We start from the raw sequence: 26,524 nt of genomic DNA, 5'->3' as shown, positions 1-26,524 counted from the left end.
TCCCTACACACCAGACTTACCAGCCTGACATTGCTTTCCAAGCTGCTGGGCCATGCTCCTGGCCACGTGCATGCTGTGGCTTTGCGCATACACGGGGCACTTATCCACCACATCAGGCAAAAAAGCTGACTTCTGGTGCTGTCAATTTTTCCTATATTGGTGTGGATCTGATATGGGACCAGTGTATCAATGCACCTCTATTAATGGGGTTTGATTTGTGTGGCTTTTTTCCTGTTTTAATAGAAAACAGAAAGCTTAAAAGCATCCATAAAGCCCTCCAAAGGAGGTAACAAGTCAACAAATGTAACAGCACAACCAAAACATCTAGCTGCGGTGAAACCACTGAAGGAAGCCAGTGTTCCAAAGGTAGGAGGAAACTGTTTTGTTGTTGTTGTTCTCTGGCTCTAGACTTGGAGCCTGCCTCTTCCTAGGCTGGAAGTGTACCATTTGCCCCTTTCAGAGAAATCAGAATGTCCCATATGCATCTCTGGGCTTGCAATATGTTGGCTCATTACTCCTAGTAAGGGGAGGAAAAGGATACAGGAGAGTTAAGTTATATTTTGTTAACCGATTTAATTTTTTTTATTATTAACACAAGCAAACGAATAAAGAGAACCTGTAAATCAAATGTAAAGATCATTAAATGACTCCTATACATGGGCAAAGTCCTTATGGCAACAACAGACATCTTGGTTCAAGATGATGTCTGTGCCACAGTGGCAGAAATTGTGGGCTAATACTACAGGGTTACTTTTTCTATTTATAAAAAAAAAAGGCTTAAAGCTGTCCAGTTACTAAAGCAGTATGGACTTTACATTGGTTGCACAACATGTGGGTTTTAATGACTGACATATCAAATAGATTATGTCTCCAACCCCTATGGACATATCCATGAAAGAAGAGGATCTATGCCAGGCTTTTTCTGATGTACTGCTCAGCAATGTTGAAGACATTGATGCTGATGACTGGGAAAACCCTCAGCTTTGTAGTGACTACGTAAAGGATATCTATCTATATCTGAGGCAGCTTGAGGTATGGATGCTTACGTTTTCTCTTACAACTGCAAATGCATTTAAGCTTACCCATTCAGTCAACCACATGGGTATTTCTCCAAACAGTTGCAGCAGCCAGTACGTTCACGCTATCTTGACGGGAAGGAGATCAATGGACGCATGCGTGCAATCTTAGTTGACTGGCTTATTCAAGTCCACTCAAGATTCCAGCTTTTGCAGGAAACCCTGTATATGTGTGTTGGCATTATGGACCGTTTCTTACAAGTAAGTGTCTGGAACATGATGCTTTATAACATAAATGTGGATCTGGCAAATCCATTTAATGACTATACTTAAACACTGAACAAGAGCAAACTTTTCAAATGGGTTCTGGGTTTCAGTTGCCTGCATATTTTATTAAGTGCATAAATTACTGAAATGAATGCTGTGTCTTATCTCCACTATCCATTTAGTAACTTAACTGAACTCCATTCCACTGTGCCAAAAACAGTGAAGGGGGAACAGCTGTCAAAGGGCTGCTCTTCCCCTTCAATGCAAGGGGACCTAGCTAGTTCCAGGACCAGAGTTATCACAGTACTGTGTGCTTAAGGAGCATTTTTGACAGTAAGTTCCAATAAGTGCACATTGCAGGAAAGAACATAGCCTTGCTTAGTCTTGAGACGGAGAGCATATTTTGCTTAAATGAATAATCATACTGGAAAAACTAAAATTTGTCTTTATTGTGCCCAGAATCGCCTAGTTTCCCGAAACAAACTTCAATTGGCTGGTGTGACAGCACTGTTTCTAGCTTCAAAATATGAAGAGATATTCTGTCCTGACATCGCAGACTTTGTTTATATTACTGATAATGCCTACACTACTGCTCAGATCAGAGAAATGGAGGTGGCAATTCTTAGAGAACTGAACTTTGACCTGGGGCGTCCCCTTCCACTCCATTTCTTACGGAGAGCATCAAAAGCTGGCGAGGTATGTGCTTGGCCCAATTTTAACTTGAAGCATTCATGCTGAACTTCAAGGTAGCTATTTTGGTTGGACAGTGTCTTTTCAAGCCCTCTTCTGGACTTGAGGGATGCCAGAGTAAAATGGATTTAAAGAGAGGGTGGATTAGAGAGCATGTATAGCAGAATGCTGTTTGGTATGTGGTGGCAGTTAATTCTTTTTATGAAAGAAACAGTGGCTCAAACACTGAATTGCAGAATAGTTTTAGATAATAGATTGCACATTGCTTCACTTATGACAAACATGCTGGGAACTAGTTCTGGTGGTAACAAGATAAGGAACTGATGCAGCTAACTGAAGAAAACAATATAACTGAAGTTTCACTAGATAAAGTACTTCAGTGTATTCTGGGTATTTCAGGCCAGATCAGAACAGGCCTCTGACTCGTTGTTTTTTTGTTTGTTTGGTGGTGTGTGTGTGTGTGTGTGTGTGTGTGTGTGTGTGTGTTTGTTTTTTTTTTTTTTCTTAAGTGCTTAGGGACATTCCATGTAATGGTAGGTAGTTCCCTGCTGAATCTAGATGCAATCTGTATTGGCAGGATGGTCCCTTTTTTATAGTGCATGGGGGAGCCTAGAGAGCTCTAGTGTTGCATTTGAGTTCAAGATCTAGCACCCTCTTTCTCTGACTTCTGGCTGTGTACTAAACATAAGTAATGTGCTGCAGCACTGGTTCTTATGCCCTCTTTTTGAATCCAGCTCTCCATTCTTTGCCCAAGATGAACAGAACAAAATAAAACAAAAACAGTAGACAAAAACAGTAGACTTGGACAGTGAAACTCCCACACCAGATGTGATTTTTAAACCTAGCCATATGGTATTTGCTGCAGTACAGTAAAGTAACCCTTCTGCTGTTTTCTAACACCACAACATGAATTGGGTTTTAGTTTCTAACCTAGAAGAGATGCTGAACCCAAGTCTCCCTTCTCATGGAATCCAGGGTAGGATGCCCTTTGAGTGGGGCAGTTGCAGTTCAGGATATTCAAAAGGCAGTGTCTACATTGTCTCCATTCAGGGCCAGTACCAAGAAGCATATCTTTTTTTTTTTCATTGCTGCTTGGTTGGCTGTCTCTTTTTTTTTTATTTATTTATTTATTTATTTATTTATTTATTTATTTATTTCCAGGGTCCAACACTGACTTTGAGTGGCTGAAGCATGTCCCCAAGAATAGTGCTGGCACTACTCAGGCTCATGCCAAGCCAGAGCTGCACAGTCTCATTTTCTTGCTGTTAGGCACTGAGCAAGAGCATGTTTCTCTCTTCCATGAGGAAGTGGCATAAACCAGTATGGGTGTGCAAAGCAGACTGTATTAGATTTGGATTTGGCAGTGAACTTGATTCAGATTGCTGTCCCCAATCTTTTTTAATTCGGCCAAATCTGAAAACTCAATACCGATTTGGAGAATCGGAGACTTGGACATAGACAGGTTTTTTTTGGTTTTGTTTTTTTTTTCTGTGTTTTATTTTCTGCATACCTCAAGGTACCAGGTGGCTCATTAATGCTGTGATGCTAGGGTGGATGGAGCATCCCACAGGCGCTGGGGAGCCCCCCCTGCACTCACTCGGCAGCAGACCCGGAAATGGACCAGAAGCACTCCCAGGTGCACTGGGGGGGCTGCATGCTCCCCGGTGGGCCCAGAAGTGCTTCTGGGTCTGCTGCTGAGCACGCTAGGGAGCCCCCCACGCTCCTGTGGGACGCTCCATCCGCCCCAGCATTGCAGCACTGATAAACTATCTGGTATCTTGAGGCATCTAGAAAAAAACATTTAAAGCTGTGTCTATGTCCAAATTTTTCCAAATTGATTTGGCAAGATTTAAAGGGTCTGATTCAAAGATTTGGCTGCCGAATCTCTGCCAAATTGAATTGGGGGACTGAAGCTTTGTACAGCCCTATAAACTAGCCCTTTATAGTCCTCCAAGCCATAGGAGCTTGAATTAAGAAAGCAGATGCTGCTTAACTTTTTAATCTTTTTCAAATGCTACCCCAATCGTGTTAAAGCCTGGATCATTCTTCAGCTAAAGAAATGAAGCTTCACACACTAACAAGTACTATCCGGCAGGCTGATGCTGAGCAGCATACACTAGCAAAATACCTAATGGAGCTGACGCTCGTGGACTATGATATGGTGCACCATCATCCTTCGGAGATAGCAGCTGCTGCTTTGTGCTTGTCTCAACAGGTTCTGGGCCAAGCCAAATGGGTAAGTTTGTTAGTCTTCCACTTTGGTTCTTCCACAGATCTTGATCATTCTTAATACAGACTGAGTTCCAGCATTACAAATGGCTGAAGGACTAATATAAATGCAGTGGTACCTATAGGGTGCTACTGCACCTCAGTACAGCTTTGTTTTTAACCCAAAATGTTCAGGCCTCTCAGTAATTGAAGGTCCAGTACATAAGTAGTTCTGCTATTTTGCATAAAGGCTATGCCAGGCAAGTAACTACCACCACTTTTCTTGCATTTTGCCTGCCCTGCATAACAAGATCATGTCTGGAGTATTTGCCTTCAATATTAAAGGTTGTCCAGGTGAATCGGGAGACCACTTGATAGCAGGACCTAACAGCCAGTGAGCTACTTAATTGTCCTGAGTCCCACTTCTGAAATTGCTGACTCTGGCTTTCTTAGATATTAGAATGGTGACTTGGCAACTGCCCCTTAATCAAACTTGCAGGTTCTTGGGGATTGGAAAGACTTCTATCACTGACCACCCTGTACCATGATACCACAGATAGTCTATCTAGTACACCAACATTTTTGGGAAGTGCCAAAAGTTTCCCACAACCTCAACTTGCGAGAAGTTGGCATGCCAGTGGAGGAGCTGCTAGGGGCCTAATCCTTGTTGCGGCAACACAGCTCCAGCCCCTTCCCCCACTATCTGCCCTGAGGCATTTGTGCCAAGCATAATGCTTTTGCATGCCATGCTCTGGCATCTGTGCCAGGGATTGCCTACTCCTGGTGTAGTAAATAAAGACTACCCTGTTCCAGTAAATGTTCTGTAGTGATGATCATCCTGTCTCCTTCAAAGCTGCTCTAAAGGAGAATAGTTTTGCACCTGGACTGGGAGCTGAGAGGTTCTTGAGCTCTGTTCTGCAGCTCTGACTAAAGCATCTGACATGCCCCTTGTTATGGTGGGGATAGTCTCTCCTGCTTCTTTGTAGTTGTGGGTTTGGAATTGTACTGAATAACTGCCCTGCCTCTCCTCCATGGAGGATTGGGCTGTCAGCACTCTGGCCATCTTGTATTGCAGGGAATAAAACAGCAGTACTACACTGGGTATGCGGAAGAGAGTCTACTCCTAATCATGCAGCATATGGCCAAGAATGTAGTCAAAGTAAATGGGAATCTAACAAAATATGTTGTAAGTATTGGTCACTCTTAACTCCTGTTCCTATACTGTTGTTAGTACCTACTTTCATTTCCTGATAATCGAAGATCATGCATTTCGATAAATAATATCCTGTAACAGACTTATGGTACAGAGTTGCTTCCGTTTTTGGCTAGGACTTGCTTTTTATTGTTGCTTTTGATGTTGCCTCCCTGTATACCTTGTAGTCCTCCATCTTGAAGCTCTGTTGTATTAGCATGGCACAAAATATTGCAGTCCATTTGTCTAGACAGTGTTGTTCCTCTCATTCCTGCAGGCTGTAAAGAACAAGTATGCAAGCAGCAAACTTATGAAGATCAGTACACTTCCCCAACTGAACAGCAAAATAATCAAGGACCTAGCTGCATTTGTCGTGGGATAATCTTAGGTAGCAAATTCTTGTTCCATGCACTTTGTCAACTTGCCTACTGAGGCAGAACTGCTGCTTTTGTACATATCTCTTCTGTTTTGATACAGACGCTTCAGATTCACTCTGAAAGCAGACTTTTTAAACTTGCCCTGTGATACATGTGTATATCTAAAAATAAAGCTCCTTTATTAAAAATACTGCTCTTCTTTATGCTGTTTACAAAAACCAAACCCCCCAAACTAGCAAGCTGACAACTTTTAAAGTGCAGGGATTTTCATTAGTCAGTTGTACCAAGGTTCAATTCCTTGCTGTAGCTATAAGCCACCTTACTTGTGACAAGACTGAGATCAGAAATCATACCTGCTTCTTGCCTCCTCCCCCCCCACCCAACTGAAATAGCTGATTTGACTCATTCATTTGAGTACTGCAGGCAGTTTACCTTGGACTGTTCTACTCCCTCAACTATAGCTCATGCAGGGATTTCTGCAGTAAAGTCAGACATGCAGTTGTACTGGTAGATCATACTCTTTACATCATTGGGCTTGATGCCCGAAATAGCACTGTGTATTGGAGGCAAACAGATCAACTGTCACTTGTGATTTAGGTTCCTCCCCTGACAAGACTCCAAAATTATCAAAGTTAACTATAAGTCACTTCTGGACAGTGAGAATGAGGCCCCAGGTTCTTCGTATGTTTAAAAAAAAAAAAATCTATTCTCTTTCATGAGGTGTATTAACATAATTCATTCTTTAATCTACTTCAGACTACTCTGTCTACGCTACTTGGGAGGGAAGGTGTGTGGACAGTGAAAGTGAACTGAAAGTTGAAAGGGAAGCTACTGGCTCTGCTGAAAATCTCTGTTGTGCCTCTAATTACTTTTGCCTCTCTTCTAGCAGACAAACTTCCAGATTTTATCTTCTCTTATGGTTTAGGTTTCTTTTTTCTTACGGTAGAAGGTACTCCAAAGAAACTACTGGTTAGAAAGTAGATGCTAATAACTGTCCTGAAGTTGCAAGCATGTGCAAAGGTGCATGATTGCTAGCTCTTGAGTTTTCTCTTCTAATGTGTGCTAGTGAAAAGGGCCTAGCAATGCTGCAGACCTTTAATATTTGACAAGTTGGATGGGTGGAAACACATTGGGACGCTGGTGCTTTTTATTTCAATTGGTAAAACAGTGTGGATAAAATACCTGAACTGGTCTTGGAGCAAGAATTGGAACCCATGTAGTCTCCTTCTCTAAAAATAAAGAATAAGGTTGTCTAGCCTTTCAAAATAAAAAGTTTAACTTTATCTTTTCTATATTACAAAAGAAAGTGTGTGTGTGTGTGTGTGTGTGTGTGTGTGTGTGTGTGTGTGTGTGTGTGTGTGTGTGAAGGTGCAGCGGGCTGAAAACTGCAGGGATGGTGACCCAGCTGAGCCCATGAAGCCTGCCAGCTGTTGAGGAGATAGGTGCAATGGGGTTCTGGGGCCCTGCCCCCCTAGTTGCTAACACAGACTAAACTCATGCCATGGGTGCTTGTGCAACTGACTGTCTCTGTCTTGGGGCAGTTGATTGTATTGATTATTTCCTCTCCTTAGTCTGTCTGGTTTTGTAGGTGTTGATACATGCTGCTGAAGTTATGTAGTAGTTAGGTACTGAGTTGGTCCCTGAGTGAATCATGACTAATTGGTAATTAGTAACACAGTAGCTTAGTAGCCCCAAGCCGGACACAGTTTCACAAGCACCTATGTCACAAGTTTTGCTTGTCCACAGCTTGAGGTGCAGTTTTCCCCCAAACATCTGCAGAGCCACATACTACATGGCTGCACTCATCTAGACACAGCCTGATTGGGCTTACTTAAGTTGATGAGATGTTGGAGGGTATATGTAGGACCTCTTCATGTTTAAAACCTAGGGTACCTCAAGAGGTAGATGGCAGCTTGCTGTAAATTCTTGAAATGTAAGATGGTACTTACGAACTTTTGTGCCTGCATCTGTTTGTTTTTCCCTGCTCCATGCTCTAGATGGTGCTCATATGACTTATGAGAATATGCATTATACTTGCCTCTTCCCAGATGACTCCATGTAGTTTCAGACTGGGGTGTGGGTGTGTGGATTTGCCCTTTCTCTGCTCCCCCTTTGCTGAACATGGGTAAACTAGGAGCCTTTATCACTCTGGAATGAAATTTGCTTGTGCGAATGCCTGAAAAACAACAAATTGCAACCAACAAGCCAACCAACTCCAGGTCACTAGTTCCCGTGTCTCTTTATTTATGGCATTTCAGAAGAAAAAGTACAGATACTGATTAACCTGCATGATAAGCAACAGCTATGTTTTAAATGGTGGGGGAGGTAACTGGGCTTAAAAGCTTTAACACTGACTTTATCACTTGAAAATGAGTAGTGCATATTTTATTTGTAAGTACCTGGCACAACTTCTAGTCAATCTACTTTATGGTTAAGTACAGTGAAATACTACGTTATACATTCATATATGTTTCTACAATATTAGAATTTTTTTATATACAGTATATGATCTGCTTCTACAAATGTACAGCTCAAGGTAAAGAGATGCTTCCTGCAACAGGTACAGCATTAAACAAATCCAACATGGGCCAGCCATATTCTAATATAAATCAAGGCAACGTTGTTTAGTGTACAGTACTGCTTTTTTTTTTTCCTTTTGCAGTGCCTTTTCTTGGAGTCCCTAGACATTACTGGCAAATAGTAAATGAGCTCTATTACATCTGTACACAATTACTTTAAATATACCATTGCCGTGATACCTAAAACGATCTTAAATCTTTGACATGTAGCAGCATACTTTGTGTTCCTCAGAATGATTGGTATCAGAGGAATGTGCATATAATGCTCTCTTCAATTATAAGAAAGAAACTACTGATATTTAACTAAAGGCACTTAATTATACAACCCTTCTGAAGTCCCTGGTCCCAGACTGCAAAGCACCTTGCAATTTCAGGAAAAACAAGGTTTGAGCGCACACCTCTGTTCAGTCTGCGTTCGAAAGAGGTTTAAATACAATAAATAACTTCTTGGTCAGTACATCCACACTTATGTTTGAGGCATGGAGTTGCACAATTCATCTTATGGACAGTAAACGGAGTGACTCTTTCCTGCTTGTACACAACTCCACTGGAGAAGATGCTGCTAAGAATTACAGGTCTCTGAGAAAAATGGTGGGGGAAACCTCCCTCCTGCATCTCAGTCACTGATAGGTTTATGCCATCCTTTATTTAATAAAGCCTCAGTCCTTTTATATCTTGGTCACGTAGTTGTTGGGGAACAATCCTTGCTTCCCTCGTAATCGCCCTGTCCACCAGCCAGAGGGATCTGCGACAGAACAAGCAATAACACCTTCAGCCCTCTTGTTTTTAGCTTTTAGAAAGAGACAGGTACAACTCTTCCATGTGCATATTCAAACTTGGAGAGCCTGGTTTTATTAGTCTTTCAAGCTCATTAAAAGGCTTTATCTTTCCTTGGTATCATGGTAGATGGAAAGGACAGAGGGTAGGACTTAAATGATTTGTTTTCAGTTGATGTGATGTAGCTATAATAGGCCCTGGAGGCAAGTGTAAGACTACAGCAGTATGCTTCCTGAACAGGACAACTAAATTCAGAACTCCTATTGGGGTGCTCATGTGCCATCATTAAGAAGGACCACTCTGGCATGAGGGTGTATGATGGGGGTTTCCTGGTAAGCCATGAACAAGCTTACTAGATATATTGCATGGTAGGTGCACCTCCCCTGCTTCCACTACATTATGCCAGGAAGCCCCAGTGTCCTGTGTGACCCACCACCCCCATATGGTGCTGTGGCTCCCACCCTGCATTGGGTTATCTAGTCTCTCTATCACAGGCTCTGTGAGCTGCCTCACATCACCCCCCCCCTAGGTGGGGGCAAAAAGCAGAAGCTGCAGGGAAGAGGAGCCTAGAGACTGGTAGTGGCAGCAGCAACATGGGGGGTAGGGGGAGGCAATGCCTGGACTGGGAGGCCAGGGGTGACAGGTTAACCACGGGATTGGCCTTGCGCAGGTGACAGGCTGATGGTTGGATAGTCTCAATAGTGGTTATGGAGACATCTTTGAACTTTGCACCCCCGCTCCAAAAACCCCCCGAACCCACTCCATTTACATACCTTCCTTGATTATATCGATTACATCATTGGCATTAAAGCTAAGTTCATCTGTGTCCTGAGCATCGTAAGCATATAGTGCCCTGCACTGTGGTACCTGAGGCTTGGGTTTTGGCTGTGGTTTGGGTCTCCCTCCAGCTGGTGGGGGCCGGCTTGATGTCTGCCTGCGAATGCTGCAGGAGTGGGGGAAAAAAAAGATTGACAGAGCAGTCATTCACTGTAAGGCCGTTAACTCATCCAACCCTCCTGCACTAGCACCCTGCCCTTGTCTAATGTTCATTACAAGGTTAGCTCCACCAATAAAAAACCCTAACTGTATTTGAAACACAGATCTACACATTTAGATTGCCCTTTTAATCTGTTGACCTAGAAAGAGGTTCTTTTATAGAAGTGGAGTATTGGTAGGACTGGGGCTCTATGGCCCTAGCTTACAACTGCCTCTGGGCAGTATTAAAGCATTGCAGCATTAATAACAGCTTCAAACCAAGGTCTTCTATGGCTTTATCTTGGGTATAGGGCCTTCATTTACAGGTCTAGAAATTTTGAATGGGCTCTGAACAGGGAACTGGTTTGCGCAGATGCAGCAGCAAGAGCAGTTTGATTTACGAGAACCATTTGTTTGGGTCTGGTCACAGCCAGGGATTGGAGGAATAGCTAGCTGAGACATGATGAAGGCAGGCTGGGCGTTAGCAGGAGAGGGTTAATATTCTAGAATTGGTGGGTTTACCCCTTATAATGCCAGTAACGTCTCAGCCATTACAGATGTGATAAAACTGGAACTCCTGTTGCACGAAGTGATGGTTCAGATAAAATGTAACTGTGTTACCAGACATCTGAGGCTTGGAGCCACCAAATATGCAGCTGCCCTGCCATTGTTTGTCTGCTAGCAATATTATAATGCATCTCCCTTGGGAATGAAATATTTGTGAAAGAGCAGCTGTCCAAAAGACTGTGCTAGTGTTTTGTTTAACTTGGTGAAAAGGATCATTAGTGTTGAATACAGAGATAATGAACTAGAAAGATGATGCTCAAGAGAGATCCCTGCAGCCTGATCCCTCTCTCTCTGGGCCTTTCACTCATTTTTTGTTCCCATGAGATAAAGAGCTAATATAACACTGGACAGTCTTCCCTCTTGTGATTTTACATTTGCTTTCTATGACCAATCATAAAGTAGAGAAAATGTTGGGGGTTTTCTCTCCTACATGAATGCTTGTAGCTGCTATTAATGTTGCTGGGAGTTCACACATGCAGATGATGACTGATATTTTTAGTGGATAAAAATGAAGTCTGTAACTACTTCTGTTCCTGAAGATTGATTTCCTGTTGGAAACCTGTCCAGGAGGGAAAGGGCTCTTGGAACTGAAATTTAAATAAAAGTGCAGCTGAAGAGGGTCTAATTCCCCTGAGCCATCACTTGTATTTGCAAGGCCAGATAGGAAACTAGGCTCAGCCTTTAAAGTGTGTTAACAGTGGAAATGAATAGTGGTGCTTCAATAGACTTTGCGTATATGTTTAACGTACACATTTGCTCCTCTTTGAATGGAGTATGAGGTGTGCTGCCCAGCAACTGATAGAGAAGGAACAATACACTCTGGATTCCAAGAGTAAGAAAAATGATGGCTTTAGTATCTGATGTGGAGCTTGGGGTACAGTCATCAGACATTGCTTCAGCCCTGAGTGGATTTCTGAGGCCATCAGGTCCTGCAAGCCCTGTGGCAGCCCCAGAGAAATCAAGGTAAGTGAAAACTTCAATGGACATGTGACAGCTATTCTGGCAGCTGGCTGCCAGCACACAGGTGTTTCTTTCTAGCTGTTCACACAACCACAGATGGAGAGCTGTGCTAACAACAAGGAAGAAGAGGAAGAAGATCTAGCCACCTTTGAGTGGTAGAAAAGAAAACAGAAGTTCAAAGACATGCCTGCTAGATCCAAATGGTCTCCTTGTAACTGTGAACCAAGCGACGTGCCTGATTCTTCAGCTGTAGCAAATAATCATCTTGATGGTAGGCAAGACTAAGGCTTCTCATTATTTGATGCCTAGTGGAAATTTTAAGCAGCTGTTGAGAGCTGGACTGTAGCGTAAACAATTGCTTGCAGCTCCTTTGAGCAACTGAAGATCTGAGGTATGAAATGTTCTGTTAAAGCTGTTCTGAAACTGCCCAAAGCTTTATTGATATCACATTAGGAGAACAAGTGTTTAATATATGTTCCAGAAACACAAAATAGGTTAAATGTTCTGGCCACTCATCCAAAAAGTGACTGTTTCTTTCATAGCCAGCAAGTCTTCTAAAGCAGCTGTGATTTGCACTTCTGGTTTAAAACTTTGAATGAGCAGACATCCCTAGTCGGATCTAGATGATTCAATACCCATGTGTGCATGCGTTTCCCAGGGAAGCCACATAATTCTTAGATGATGCTGGTAACAGGAGGTTGGTCTCTACCCTGTAGGCAGACAATCCTCCATCCCCAGTGTAAGGAATAATTAGAAATAAAACTAAAAAAACCCTCAACACTTTCTCTGAGATTCTCCCCTGCAGTTTTCATCTCGGCACCTGCTGTCCAGGGTTTTATACGGTAAGGGGAGTTGTCATGCTGTAATTAACAGGTTGTTGTCAAACACAAGCAGGGCATTTTACACCTTGGTTATAGTATTAAATGAAATCTACAGCTTTGCAGGTTGGGTTGTAAGGGTCAGCAAGTTTTTCCTTCGGTCTGAGTGAGAGATGCAGAGCTGATTTCTTCTTTTTATATTTACAAAAAATTCTGATAGAGGTGAGGCAGGCCTGGGAAAAGTGTATCAGTAGAATACCCATCATGTTAAAAGACTAACCAGCAACACCGAGCCCCAAAAAAGCATGTTAGAGGATGACAGCGCAAGAAAATCTTTCATGGTCACCAGCAGATGGAGCTGCTTATCATTAGATGTGATCCTCTCTAGCACAGAGAGCAGACAGACTCGGGGTGGATGTTTTCAATGATTGTTATGATGCAAGGATTACACACAATTCTTGGTTTAATACAAGAAATAAACTGTCTTGTGTTGGCAAAAATTCCCATATATTATCTGCACAGGAATTAAAGGGTTGGGTTTAGGAAGTAGTTCTTTGCTTTGCTTGCTGTGGGATGCTTCCCCCTGCCCCAGTTCTATCAAATAGTATCAAAACTCTTTGAGAGGATGTAGTGGAAGATGCTGCAGTGCAGTGGTCTTTACTGCAAAGAGATCAGATCATAAGATGTGGCTTGGAAATGCATACTGCACTGTACCTAGTGCAAAGCAGTTGTCATAGAGGAAGGGGGCAGTTGGTATAGACTGGGATAAGAATAGTAAAGTGTGCTGATTGATCAGAATTTGATGCGTTAAAAAGGCAGAAACGTATCTCAGGCCATATCAAAGTCACAAGCTCTTCTCCCCCAGTGTTCTTCTTTTTATAGGGCACTTTATATTTCTCTGTTTTCGGGCTACCGAAATACTTCTCATTATTAAATAGACATGAAACTAAATTATCAACTGTTAATTCTCATGTTTAACTGAAGCCGCTGTTATCATCTATAATTCCTCCAGACAACGAGACAAATTACCACTATGGGTTTGCAGGATATTGGACTCAAAACTCTATTGTAGATACAACCACAATAGTACAACATGAGTTATGTACAAAAAAAATTGTCTCTTGCACCAGCTGATCTGTGATGGAGCAATCCTGTTCTGCAGGGTCCATCCAGCACAGCTAGGAATCAGACAGCCCATAGATTAAAGTTTTGTTTTAATGCCATAGCATATGAAATAGTGTTGCAGACCTTTGTGTCTGTGGATATGCCCCACCCTCCCATTTTAACTGCCAGACTGTTACTGCAATGCTATTTATAATTTTGCCTTGCAAAAAGGCTCAAGCAAACTCCCCAGGAATCAAAGAATTTAGTCATGCCTTTCTCTCAGAGACCTTCCCTGGCTTCTTATTGAACATAAATCTGTCTACAGACGCCTACAGAGCTCCTACTGGTACAGCCTCTATGGTACATGCTGGAATTCTTGATTCTTTCAAGGTCTGAGCATACTTTATTCTCTGATCCAGCAGTGTGCCGCTTATTCCAGGAATTCTCCCCTCCTCCTCCCCCATTTGGAACTTCATATCAGCCTGCCTTTCACAGACCAGCGTATGGGTTCTTCCTACGTGCTCTGGACGCAATTACTGCTGTAGCTGCTTGTGATTTCTCTACTTACCCTGAATTCATACAGTTGTCAGAAAAAAACAAGAAAAATCTTTGCATTGTCTGAGCTGGGGCAATCTACATTATTCCCAGTACGGGCTGAGGAGGACAAATAATAAAAACAATACCATACCACCAAAATATTCAAAACTGGGCAACAGGAATATATGATCTTCATTCCATGCTCCTGGCCTTAGAAAATCCATCAGCTCTCTATATGCTTACAGTTTTTGATGTGTCTTATACCAAAATTATTTTCATGCCTTTTTTCTCTCCTTTCATACTGTGAGGATTAATTAGTTCATAAATTACTTGGCTAAGGGAAAGAGTTATGTAAGTACTGTGCTAAGCGTTACCACATGGTAACCAAAACTGCACTGAAAAAAGGGATGCCAAGCTACAAGATGAGAACAATTTTCAAGTGTGTGTGTGGCAGGAGGGTCTAAAGGCAGGTTATCCAGACATCCACTGAGATCTCTGTATTATGAAGAATGGTTGCTTTTCTGTAAGGCTGATACCAGATGGGTAGGTACTGTACTACATCACAACTTTAACCAGCATTAGATCCAGATGAAGTGAAGATGATGTGCCAGGAGACCACCTGGCACAGAAGAAAGTCAAACATTTGTCTACCCTCTGAAGAACATGTTGCATTAGACACTTGCCTTGAATTTGAGAGGAGTGAATTGGAAGCCACTCCCTGGATGATGTCCCAGACTGAAGGCAAATGTGATGGGATGTCACAGTGAACAGATGACTAGAGACTGGACAAATCAGCATTTCTGCCAAAGCATTTTTAGTACATAAACTGATATATCTGGCAAAGTGACTCACTATCAGGTTAAAAACTTGACTGACCAATTACAGCCCGGCAGAAAAATGTTATGGCCGAGTTTTAAAAATCTGCTTATAGAGTAGCAAAGGAAATGCTGAAGTTAACACAGCTGTGTGACTTCATAAGAGTAGCTGGTGTGGGATGGAGCAGAAGGACCGCTACTAGCATGTGACCTTCCGAGCCTCCTTGAGAAATCCAGCCCTCCTTTAGCAGACTTCCTTGTATGGTGGTGACTTTGTTTTTACTTCAACCTCTTTCTCCACCTTTGGGCGATACTTGGGATCCAGCTGCTGTGGTCAGTGAGGGCTTAGACTCAGCAGTGAGTCACTTGGAGCAGTGGTGCAACATAAGCTAATTGCTGCCAGCTGGCTTTTTGCTGTGGTGGGCCTGGCTAGATGACTTCTCCCACTTGAGAGAAAGATTAAGTATCCACTCAAAGGACTGTTTGGGGAAAGAGAAGCCAGGAAGTGGATGAGATGAAAAGAAATTGACTATGATGGCAGTGGTCTTTATTTACCCATGGCCTTGCTTAAATATGCCTTTAAGTTAACGTAGTACCCCTCATTCCATGGTACTTCAGACTGAATGAGTGACACTTCATCATTTTCAAATAGGCAAAGACTGAAACTCAAACTACATTAAAAATGACAGTACATCCCCTTCCCGAGGTGACAGTCAATGAAGCAACAGCCAATTCCACCCTGGAAAACAGTGACCTTGCTCTCCTCTGTGCCATTCTCCCTGGGGAATTGTAAACTACATGATCTCTGACCCTCTTTGCTTCGTGATGGAACTTCAGGCTGGCGGTGGGCCAGAAGTCCTAGGTGCAGTCATCCGAAATATGCCAGTTGTTCTGGAATATTTACCAGTGAAATCATAAAAAGCCTTTGCCTAAAGGAAAGGATGGGGCAATACAGATTCCTTGCAAGAGTTGCAATGAACAGAAGAAACAGGCAGAGAATGTAGGTCAGAGGTACTGTCGAGACAGGATGCCCCACACTGTAACACAGGGACAGGCAATTATTTTGGGCAGAGGGCCGCTTACTGAGTTTTGGCAAGCCATCGAGGGCCACATGACAGGCAGCTCAGGGCAGATTAATATTAATTTTCTAAATTTTTTAGGGGCCCCACGGGCTGGATAGAACAGCCTGGCGGGCCGCATCCGGCCCCCGGGCCACATTTTGCCCACCCCTGCTGTAACACCACCAGAAAACCTACCAGTGTGTGATCAAACGTTTCCTGTGACTACCCCTTATCTTAATACAGAAGTTAGCTGTATTTCAAAATAATCCCATAACATGATGCTCTGTGTTGTTATTCTGAATGGTGATCTTTGATGGTGTAATTTCTGAGCCTCATTCAGTCATGCTAAAGATTGGGATGCTTACAATAGCTTCCTTTTTTATAATTTGGGCCTAACCGCTGGGTGTTGGAAAGTTGCCAATGGTGCCCTCAGCTGAACAAAGCTTGCTTCTGCCCTCACCTGTTTTAAGTAAGCATCACGTACCGCATGGGGCAAAACAGAATGATGATCAGAACGCACCTGTTTTAATCAGCAAGACACCAGCAGCCTGCAAAGTGAAGCCTGAACCAAAAAACATCCCTAAGCATGATAATTAATCCTGACTTCAGAGCAGATTTTACTTTTACCCACACAAGCCACATTTATCCTATTATACTGTATTCTGGAACATCTAGATCTTAGCCAAATGAATCTGGATTCTTGGTGAAACCCTTTCCCTCGCTATACCGGATAGGGAGCTAAATGCAAGAAGTGAGAATTGCTTATGAAAGATGAACAGTGTTTTTCTAGAATAACTGAATATGCAACAGCTTTTGATCCTGACAATTAAGTGGCATCCAAATTCCCACTAAAGCAAAGCTCTGCTAATCTACAAAAGCAGAAGAGAAATCTTAGTTAGAAAGGAGGAATTTTTATGCAGCCAGTGTAATAATGACTGCATTAGATTGCAATGACTGCACATATATTGTCTTTAACTATATATTACATTAAGAAATTGTAGTACTTGGGAAAGTACTCGATGGTTATCCCAGAGCCTGAAATCATTTGTAGATCCATATGTCAGAGACAGCCTAAGAAACTGCTAAGCTTGCTTGCCCCAGGCTGGACCAATATATTTCAGCCATGACTTGGGGAGTCCATGTAGAGTTGAGAACACAGTTCATTTTCCAGGACACATTTAGCCCCTGGTCTCTCTGCTCTCTCTCTTTGCCAGTTGTGGGGCTGCTGATACTGACACCTTTCCAGTGGGAAGCAGGTAGAGCCCAAAGGTGAGGGGTGGCCAACCTCTGGCACAAGTGCCATGAATGGTACAGGCAACCTCCATGTGGGATACACTGCAATCAGGGAGGACAGGCAGCACAGCATCAGATAGGGCAGGGAGCAGAAGGCAGAGCAGCAGATTGGGCTGGGGAAGGGGATAGAAGGGACACTCAGGAAGGATGCAGAGCTAATTTGTGGCACTCCCAGCAAAAAGGTTGGTCCCCACTTACATAGGCCATCAGTAGACATCAGCCAACAAGCTGAGTTTGGATAAGGACTTGCATTATTTGGAAGGGCTTATTATTAACTGGGAACAAAAGAACTCTTTCTCTTACTGATTTCAGCTCATAAACCTCAGCAACATGGCAAAGCAAAGGAAATGTTTCCCTAGAGCATGAATAGTTGTCATAGTAACAGATTATAGGGGGGGAAAAGCAATTCTGAGCTATTTTCTGTTGCATTTGACACCAAAAGTAACCTGGAAATCACTTTTTGTTATTTTTCTTTCGTACTTTAATCATATCCAGCACAAGTGTTAGCAAATGTAGTTTGGTACTGTCTTATCTTCATCATGTACAAGGCATCACTAATCCAGTAAATTATGAAGGAAATACTGAAAAATGTGTATCTCAGTTTTGATTCACTAATAGGTAACTTCCCCAAAGTAACTAACAATTCTAATTGCCCATTTGGCTTAAGTCCTATTAATGTGCATCCTTCACTATGATATTAGGATCATCTAACAGGATCAGATTCCCTCCTCTACTAAAATCTACAGTGCCATGGCATTAGTAAAACCTTACCCAGCAACTCCTTGATCCGGCACCTTAAGGAAATCCAGGCTTTGTGGCTGATGTGAAATTTTGCCTGATCCCCCTGAAAGTGGCCGTGGTAAAGGTGGACATGCCATGCTTGTATGCAGATTCTTCTGACTGGCTCGTTGATTTGCTGGAACTTGGGGATGTGGTATAAATGGCGTGGTTCTTATCACTCCATTTTGATGATGACCTAGAGAAGAAAAAACAAACAAACCATAAGCACAGGGAGTATAACCTTGAGGATATTAGCTTTTCCAAAAGCGGTCTCCTTTCTCTGGGTACAATTTGTGTTGGCAACTCAATTTGAGAAACTCAAAGCTAAATTCAGCTAGAATTCAGAAGTTTGGTCTAAGCACAGACCCAGTTCCAAAGAAAACATCTCAGGGTCATGGTCTTCTGAACTCCTTGCTCAAAGTAACATACAACTATATGGCTATAAATATTTGCCTGTTTGACAGGAGTACTAAAAAAGATGTATGCAGATCCTTGCTTCTACTTCAATAGCTCAAAAAGAGGCTCCTGTTCTGAATTTTGAAGGCAATAAGGATGACAATAAACTAAATGTAACAGAGTTTAATATAACCATGCAAAGGAACTTCTGAAACTTGTTTGCCATCCAAAACTTGTTTATTACATACATACATATTATATATACAGTATTTCTCATAATGTTGAACTGATTGTTCACATTTTAAATCTCATTTCAGTGTTGTCCTGTACAACATGATGAGTTATAGGTGTGATTTAGTGTGAAATATAGCTGTGCTCTTGTTTTCTGTCTCTGAAACAACATTATGCAGCACTTAACACACTGTGCAGAACCCTCATCTCCAGACACAAATTTAAAACTTGCAGCCACCCACCTCTGAGCTCACTGCAGCTTATGAGCAAAACCCTGCATTCCTTACATGCCAGAACTCCCACTGAATTCAATGAGAGAAAAGCAGGGTCTGCCATGACTTATGCACTCTCCCCGATTCTCTCCTGTTCCTCCTCGTAGTAAGAGGCAGTAGCCAGCCGAACTACTAGAACAGTGAATGGCTATATGGAAAGGGGAGTCCATTAATTATTGCTTCCTCTGATCCCTGGGTTCTGGAAGAGCTTACTGCAAATCTGGGAAACACTGGCTTATTAATGATATTTTACAAGCTTCAGTGCCAAAAGCAACCAAGCAGGCTGGATTCTCTAAGATAGTCCCACATTTAAAGGCTGTGTCTTAGAGACTCTGAAGACTCTCTGAAATTGGACTTTTGTCCTAAATTTTAAAACTTGGCTCTGACCGACACCAGGAAGCATCCTGCTGCATCTTCTGAGAAGATCCTGCAAAATCCTGCTGGGCATTGTGGGAATGTGCTAAGCTGCTTTCAGGTCAGGGGGTGGAAGCAAGATAGTTACATTCACATGACACTATACCCATTTCAGCTAATGAGATCTTCCTCTCAGTAAATCATGAACGAAGCTGTACTTGGTTGCTCCACTTCTACCCACAGTACCACAACAGAGTGATTACCATAACTGGAACCAGAACTAGGGACAAGTGCTGCTGGTCCCAGACTTGGCTCCCTGAAAGATGGTTGCATCTTCAGCACCAGAGACTAGGGCAGTAGGTTAAGTCCCACAGTTTATTCCTAATCCTGTATCTAACCTTTATACATACTAGAATCATATTGCATCATTTCTGACCCCTAGATAAAAGGGAATTACCTGTTTATGGTTGTATAAATTAACATATACATGATACTCTGTCCTTCTATGGTTCTAATAAAAGTCAAGGTAGTCCACAAGACATTTTTAAGGTTGGCAGTGGTCCATTGGTTCCAAAAGTCAGGGAACCACCGTCTTAAATAACTAACATGACTGGCTGACACTGGTTGGAAATAAGGTGGAATAGAACTATATTTAGTTGCATGGAACGAATTTCCTTAACCTCTTTGTAAACTTTCAATCAGTAAGTTTTAAACGTTTTGGGATGCTCTCTCAAAGTGGTAGCTTTCCTAAAAAGGATGTTTTCTTGAACCTGTATCACCATATTAACACAAACTCAGTAATATGAACAGTAAGTGGCTTTTAAGTGTTGGGCAAAAGGCAGGGTAGACTGCACCTTATAGACTAACTAAATCAGAGATGCATACATTTTCATGAGCCTGTGCTCACTTCCTCAGCTACTGTGAAAGGACACATTCACAGGGAAATTATTTTAAAATGTCTTCTTTTTGGGTTTTTTTTAATCTAAAGGACAGCACAGTGAATAAGCCCAATGTACATGTCTTTTGTATTCCAGCATCTTTCAAACTGTGGAGGTGAAGTGTTTAAAAATATTCTTATAAATAAACAAAGTCCTCTTTGGCTGACTTTTCATGTTTCACTCACCCCTGAATAAATATTTACTATTTTATCAGAACTTAGAAGTAGTGGATTGTAAATCTATTTGGTGAAGCCAGGCTTAATGACAGCAGTGCAAGCATCCTGCTGCTTAATTAGTACCAAGTAACTCAACATCTTGGGAAACAATTCCATGATGTCCTCTGTCCAAGACTTGTACTCAGCTCCATCTTGCCTGTGTCAGACGTGTAGCAATTGTCCTACTGTTACCATTTAACTGGGTGAACAGCATAACGTTTCAAATCTGGAATTTTCTCTTAACACTGTACTTGTGTAAAATGAGTGCCTCCGAAAGGGAGCAGTTTCTACAGAACTCGTGGGCAGTATTAGGTCAGTGGAATAGTGCTGCGGGTTGAGATTCTAAACAAACCTTATTGTTAAGGGCCTAAGAAAAAATAAAAGATGACTTCAGTCTGGGTTTAAACTCTGCATGCCCTTACTGGCACAGCTAATGTGAATCAGCATTCAGTGCGTAAAAACCTGTTGCATAACAGGATGGCATTATGAGGCATAAATCACGTTCTATTGTTTCTGGTATTTGAAAGCACAGAGACATTGCTGAGTGCTGTCTAGGCCAGTGCTGTGTGTATATATTTTGTACTAAACTGTAAAGTGGAAAGGGGCATGGAACTGGTTGTAGTTGATTGTTTTGCAGCAAGTAGCTGTACATACTGGCATCTGACAGCTGAAGTGTGATATCTCTAGCTGAATACTACTCGACCCCAAAGGCTGATTTGATACAGAGCCTACTGCAATTATGGTGATTTCACAGATATTTTATGAAGCGGGGGGAGAAAAACCAGTGCAAAGTATTCACATCCCCCCTCCCCCCACTTCTGGTTTCAAGAGGCGGATTAAGTGTGGAGCACTTTATAGTTAAAGAGGTTGAAAACTTACCTGGGGGAGGTGGAGCAGCCCTCATTGGGTAATTCTGAGTTTGAGTCCTACTGAAATTCCCTCTACTTTGTGTAATGTTCCGTCTAGTGGGACCTAAAAGAAGCACACACTATTCTGTCTGATTGCTATTTTCTGCGCAGTATTTATTTCATAAGTCCAGCTCCCCATTTGTGATCAGGGGGAAGAGTATTTGAAACTCAGGGTCTGAATCGCAGATCTTGGCCAAGGTTAAACTTTGCTCAGAACCTGAAGGATTGGCAAAGGTGACTTAACGCCACGTTTACAATTCCACCCACCCAGCTGTGGTCCAATTCATGGTCTGGCAGCTCTAAGTAGTGTCCATATGCCAGTAGGGGCTATTTAAGAAGTTAAGAATAGTGCGAACAGTGGTGCTCTGACCACACATTTTTGCCAAGGAGATATCCACTATGCAAGTGGGTAACTCTGGGCCTGTGCCACCAGGAAACTCTGCCACCCCAAGAGAGATCCCAGCTGGCTTGCTTTTTGGCACCTTTGCCCCACAGGAATAACACAAAGCCCAAAGTAGACATATCATGGCTAAGAACTCTTCTGTTTTTAATTGCAGTGCTGTTAAGAAAATTGTGCATGTATTACTGGGCATGAGAGACTGAAAGGTGTACACCAGAAGAAAGTTAAATCTGGTTTGGACCTAGTTTTTTGGTGGGAACTCAAGTTAAGTTTCTGAAACCTGTCATGCTGTTTAATCTTTTGCTACGCTTAGAACAGGCCTGGGCATCTGTTTATAATTAAAATTCAGACTTGTAAAAAGAAATATATTTCTGGTACACCTGTGACTTTTCCTTAACCTGAGGAGATGGCACCAGAAGACTGGGATGCAATACAGGAGAGGCTTCCTCCTATCCCAGCCTGCCCTCTCTCTTAATGCGTGCACACCCCCGCAACTTTCAAAGGCCTCTCCATGAGCTATATGGGAAATGGTGCTCTTAGTGTTCAGAGGTGGAGAGGATGATCCTGCCCTAAATGAATGGCTGATGTGCTGTGTATACTCTTTATTCTATGCTAAAGGACCAGATTACTGAAATGTCAAGGCCATACATTTTACATGTTTCCAACAACAGTCACTGTGTGCTGCTGAAGGAGATAGGGAACAGCCTGAGGATAGACATTTGTTATACCATTTAAGTCTGTTACCCATTCTTTCTGCGAATGCTTCAGAGAAACAATGAAGAAGATAGTGTACATGGAGGACAGGAAAGAGAGATCGGTTCAGTAGGCCAGTCAAAGGGAAATGAATACTTACGGGAATTCTTTGGTAGCCCTGGTCCGATGCTGACCTGCAGCACCTTGTTACTTGGCTTGAGAATAGCCAAATCTCCTTGGCCTTGCATAAATTGCACTTGGCGAGAACCACCAGCACTCCATGGTCCCCATGTCTCCTTTTTCAGCTTTACATCAAGTCTATTACAAACATATGGATATAGGGGAAAAAAGAAGCACTCACATACAACAGAAGAGTCCATCACTATTCATTAAATACCTTGTAATTAAGAAAACCTAATAGGGCCCCAGAGAGCTGAGAAAAGTACATCCAGAGTAAACAGACTGACAAAAAAACCAGACTGAATCTTGCTGTCCCTTTTTGTATGTTATTTGACATTTAACTTTTCACAGGGAACCTGCATAAACAAGATGCTCTCAAGGGTGCTGTAAGCTTTGAGGCTGCATGTTAAAAAGTCTGAGCAGCTGATGTGCCTACCATAAACCAAAAACATCTAAAGGAGGTCATGCTTCTTAACTAATTGTGGCTTATGCAAATTACTTAATGTACACATGCAATCCTAGTTGCTGTGGATAATATACAGGTACTCAGTCTGTATTTTGCAGGTGCACTAGTGTCTTCCTTGGTAAACAAACACCGCTGTCAAGATTTATATATCTTTTGCAGCTTACATCTAGAAATACATATTTATGCAATATACAGACAGGCTGGACAGCTAAGGAAGTCATGTTTGATTTTGGCAAACCCTCAGTTCTTATTCATTGCATTTAATACTGGCAAAGCCCAAACTGTCACTGGTATTGGCTCTGAATTCCCAATCTGTAGGAATATGTGGAGTGTTTTGTATGTCTCCCTGCACACTTGTGACTGTCAAACTAAAATAATAATCTCCTTTTCTCTCTCACGTACTTCTTACACTTCTCTGGAGGGAATAAAATAAACATGCAAGTCCCAGGCTCAGTGTCACTAATCTATTTACAATGTAGGAGTATTGGCAAGTGCACACTTTATGGTTTCCAACAGGCCCTTACAGCAAAAATGCAGGCATAAAATAGAGGAAACTGGCCCCAAATCCATTCAAAATCTCTGTGTAAACTGAAAACTTCTTCATGTTTGCTGTTTGCCTTTGACTTACCTCAGGACACCACCCTCCTACCTCCCAACTTGCAGGCCTCTGTTCTATCTTTCAAACAGCCACCTACCACAATAGCCTTTTCTAGGCACAAATATCACATATATCAATACCCTTTCTGCAGCTCTAGCTTAATATCAATGAAGCTGGAGAGTATCTTCCCTTCTCAGAATATAAAACATTACACAGCTACTCTGAGTTACTATCGCCCTGTCCTTCAAAGGAGGAAAGGTTTGGATGGCGGTCCACATAGGTGTGCAGTGACTGGCCTGATACTCGCTGCATGCACACACATGCGCACGCGTGCACAGACACACGCACACACCCTCTTCTGCAGCATGCTGGGGTGGGACTTCCCCTGGTGTCATGTCTCTGCAGCTTGATCCCTGTCTCAGTAAATGGAGCAGTTGGTTCTGCAGCATTAAGGTGCCACTGCACACAGAGAATGAGATTTGGGAGGTTACCAGTGGTTGGCCCTAAGCTATTATTCTGCCTAGCAAAGGAAGTCCTCTGACTTGCTCAGCACACGCATACATAGATATTTATAGCTACTGACAAACGTGAAAAAAACAACCACCCAGTGCTTTAAGCTTGGTGCACCCCCACACCAAAGACAGTGCATGCCCAGAAGAGGCACTGCGTTAGTTTGACCTGGCTTGCCCAAGGTCTGTATAGATCGGGCGCTTCAGTGGGCCTTTTGGGCACTTTTATCTAATAGCCAACTGAATCAGATATTAGATAAAAGAGCCAAAAATCCTGCTGAAGTGCCTGATCTATACAGACACTGGGCAGCCGAGTAGAACTAATGTGCTTCCTCTTTCAGTAAAGGGCTTTTGGGGTTTTTTTCATGTCTGTAAGCAGCCTATATGCTTGGCTTCTCCCCTGCCACTAGTTCTGTACCAGAGGATGGGATAGGGAGCCGAGAATCTGATATTTACATAAACCCATTCCTTGAACCCAAACTGAAGCAGCAAAAAGAAACATATACTTTTAATTTCTCTTTAAAATCCATTGTGCAAACCATTACTCACGTATTGCTAAATTTCAGAGGTAGTTTCCTTTGTGTTTTCTCCTCATATCGCTTAGATAAAAGGCTTAAAAATTCTGTTTTGAAGATGGATTCAAGCAAACTGTCATATTCCTGCTCATGCAGAATGAACATATCGTCCTGAAGTGTGCTGTAAAGAAATTGGACCACAAATCATTCAGGCAACAAAAACATTCTTGTGTTTTAATAGAATTTGAAAGGCAATCATTATGACTTTAAAAAATAATAATAATGAAGAATAAATAACTGAACTCTGTTTTTTAGGTGATGGATTTTTGTGTGTGCAGCTGATAATGGAATCCCCAAAATAATCCCCATATGAGATATCTGACTGCGAATTAGTTGGTTTAAGTTAATTATTGTTTTATGAAATGGGAACAAGGGCTACAATTAAAAACTCATATCCTTAACAACAGCAAAGCTGGCGATTAAAACTGAATTTGTAGTATGCTGTGTAAAGTTTAATTAAAACACTGAAAACAAACTTCTTCAAATGAGACTGAAACTCAGGCTAATAGAAAAAAGCAAATACATTTTAAATGAAGGTTCCCAGTCCTGTGCTGCTTTGCCTTGGACTTCAAGAGTCCTCCTCCATTGTCATTAGTGAAACAATGCTGACTTAAACCAGGTGCAGATCCTGCATGCTGCTTCATTCAGACACATACAGTAGAGGTGCACTGATATATCAGTCCATATTGTATTAGCACCAATAAAAGAATAATTGATATTATTGGCAATTGGCTTTTTTGGCTATGTGGCCAATAATTTCACTGATAAATGCAACGTAGATGTGTGCAACTGCAGCATGCACGCAGCCAGGAATGCAGTCTGGCAGCTTGGAGAGCAGTGTGTAGCCAGTAGGTCTGTGGTAGGGAAGGGGTATGTTGGTTGGGCCTGATCAGGGCCTCCATGGTCAGGGAGGGAGTAGGGCTGGGGCAGGTACTGCCCAGCCGGGGCAGAGCAGGGTGCGGGATGGATCTGTGGGTGGCTCATCCGGGGTGGGGTATGAAACTGCAGCTCCCACAGCTGTGTGCACCTCTGCAGGAGGCACAGGGGCATGTGCCCCCCCAGATTTGTGCAAGGGCCGGCTGCCCTCTGCAGGCTGGGGACCACACCGGCCTCTTCCCAGTGGGGGCTCGGCTGGGGCTGTGCTTGGGGCGGGAGCAGCTGTGCTGTGCGGGGGGGGGCCCCCACAGGGTGGCTATGGCAAATTTTGGGATGGCTGCAGCTCACCCCATAGCCCCCCTCCCAGTGCTGCTGCTGCCCGCCCAACCCTGCCTACCCCAAGCACAGCCCCGGCCCATCCTCCCTGCCAGGAAGAGGCAGGCACATCTCTTGGCCCTCACCCCACGCACAACTATGAAGGGGCACATCCCCCCTGTGCCTCCCCCAGGGGTGCATGCAGTGATGGGAGTTTCCCCCCTTGGATGAGCTGCCTGTGGCTCCATCCCACACCACCCCCACCCCCAGCTGGGCAGTCCCTATCCCTGTCCCAGCCCTACTCCCTCACAGTGGGGGGCCTCCATCTGCCTCTCCCATGCCTCTTCTCTCCCCAACTTCCCTTCCCCACCACAGACTTACTGGCAGGACACTGCTCTCCAAGCTGCCGGGCTGCATATCAGCAATTGGATCAGTATTGGCTGATACGGCTGGTTAATATTGTCTCGGACAGCCGGAGCTGACTCGAGATGATTCAAAAATCACTCGGTCATTTGGGCGGGCTGGTGAATGGAGAGGCAGACACAGCTTATTGGTTGCAAACACTTTAGTTACGCCGCTTGT

The 26,524-nt window shown here is 42.9% G+C and overlaps 2 protein-coding genes across 5 annotated transcripts in view; one reads left to right on the top strand and one right to left on the bottom strand.

Moving 5' to 3' along the window:
- CCNB2 (cyclin B2) overlaps positions 1-6,050 on the top strand; it is a 7,396-nt gene extending 1,346 nt beyond the window's left edge. The window contains exons 2-8 of the mRNA XM_014519388.2: positions 244-366; positions 862-1,032; positions 1,119-1,277; positions 1,743-1,979; positions 4,069-4,209; positions 5,257-5,367; positions 5,651-6,050. Of these exons, the coding sequence (XP_014374874.1) occupies positions 244-366; positions 862-1,032; positions 1,119-1,277; positions 1,743-1,979; positions 4,069-4,209; positions 5,257-5,367; positions 5,651-5,755 (1,047 nt within the window). The 3' untranslated portion in view covers positions 5,756-6,050. The remainder of the gene's footprint in view (positions 1-243; positions 367-861; positions 1,033-1,118; positions 1,278-1,742; positions 1,980-4,068; positions 4,210-5,256; positions 5,368-5,650) is intronic.
- A 1,775-nt stretch (positions 6,051-7,825) lies between these two features.
- The window catches only part of MYO1E (myosin IE), a 128,026-nt gene continuing 109,327 nt past the window's right edge, over positions 7,826-26,524 (bottom strand). For 2 of the 4 annotated variants that reach the window (XM_025202832.1, XM_025202833.1), the window contains 6 exons: positions 24,726-24,872; positions 22,584-22,741; positions 21,302-21,394; positions 18,008-18,212; positions 9,880-10,049; positions 7,827-9,074 (listed from right to left, as the gene is read on the bottom strand). In XM_025202832.1, coding sequence (XP_025058617.1) covers positions 8,998-9,074; positions 9,880-10,049; positions 18,008-18,212; positions 21,302-21,394; positions 22,584-22,741; positions 24,726-24,872 — 850 coding nt within the window. In that variant the 3' untranslated portion in view covers positions 7,827-8,997. Of the gene's footprint in view, positions 9,075-9,879; positions 10,050-18,007; positions 18,213-21,301; positions 21,395-22,583; positions 22,742-24,725; positions 24,873-26,524 lie in introns of all 4 variants that reach the window. The other 2 variants (XM_025202837.1, XM_025202836.1) reach the window with 2 other exon arrangements.

Source organism: Alligator sinensis, unplaced genomic scaffold (genome assembly GCF_000455745.1).
Source record: "Alligator sinensis unplaced genomic scaffold, ASM45574v1 scaffold1018_1, whole genome shotgun sequence".
Taxonomy (NCBI): Eukaryota; Metazoa; Chordata; order Crocodylia; family Alligatoridae; genus Alligator; species Alligator sinensis.
The sequence above is the reverse complement of the archived record's forward strand: the minus strand, read 5'-3'. Positions and strand labels throughout refer to the sequence as shown.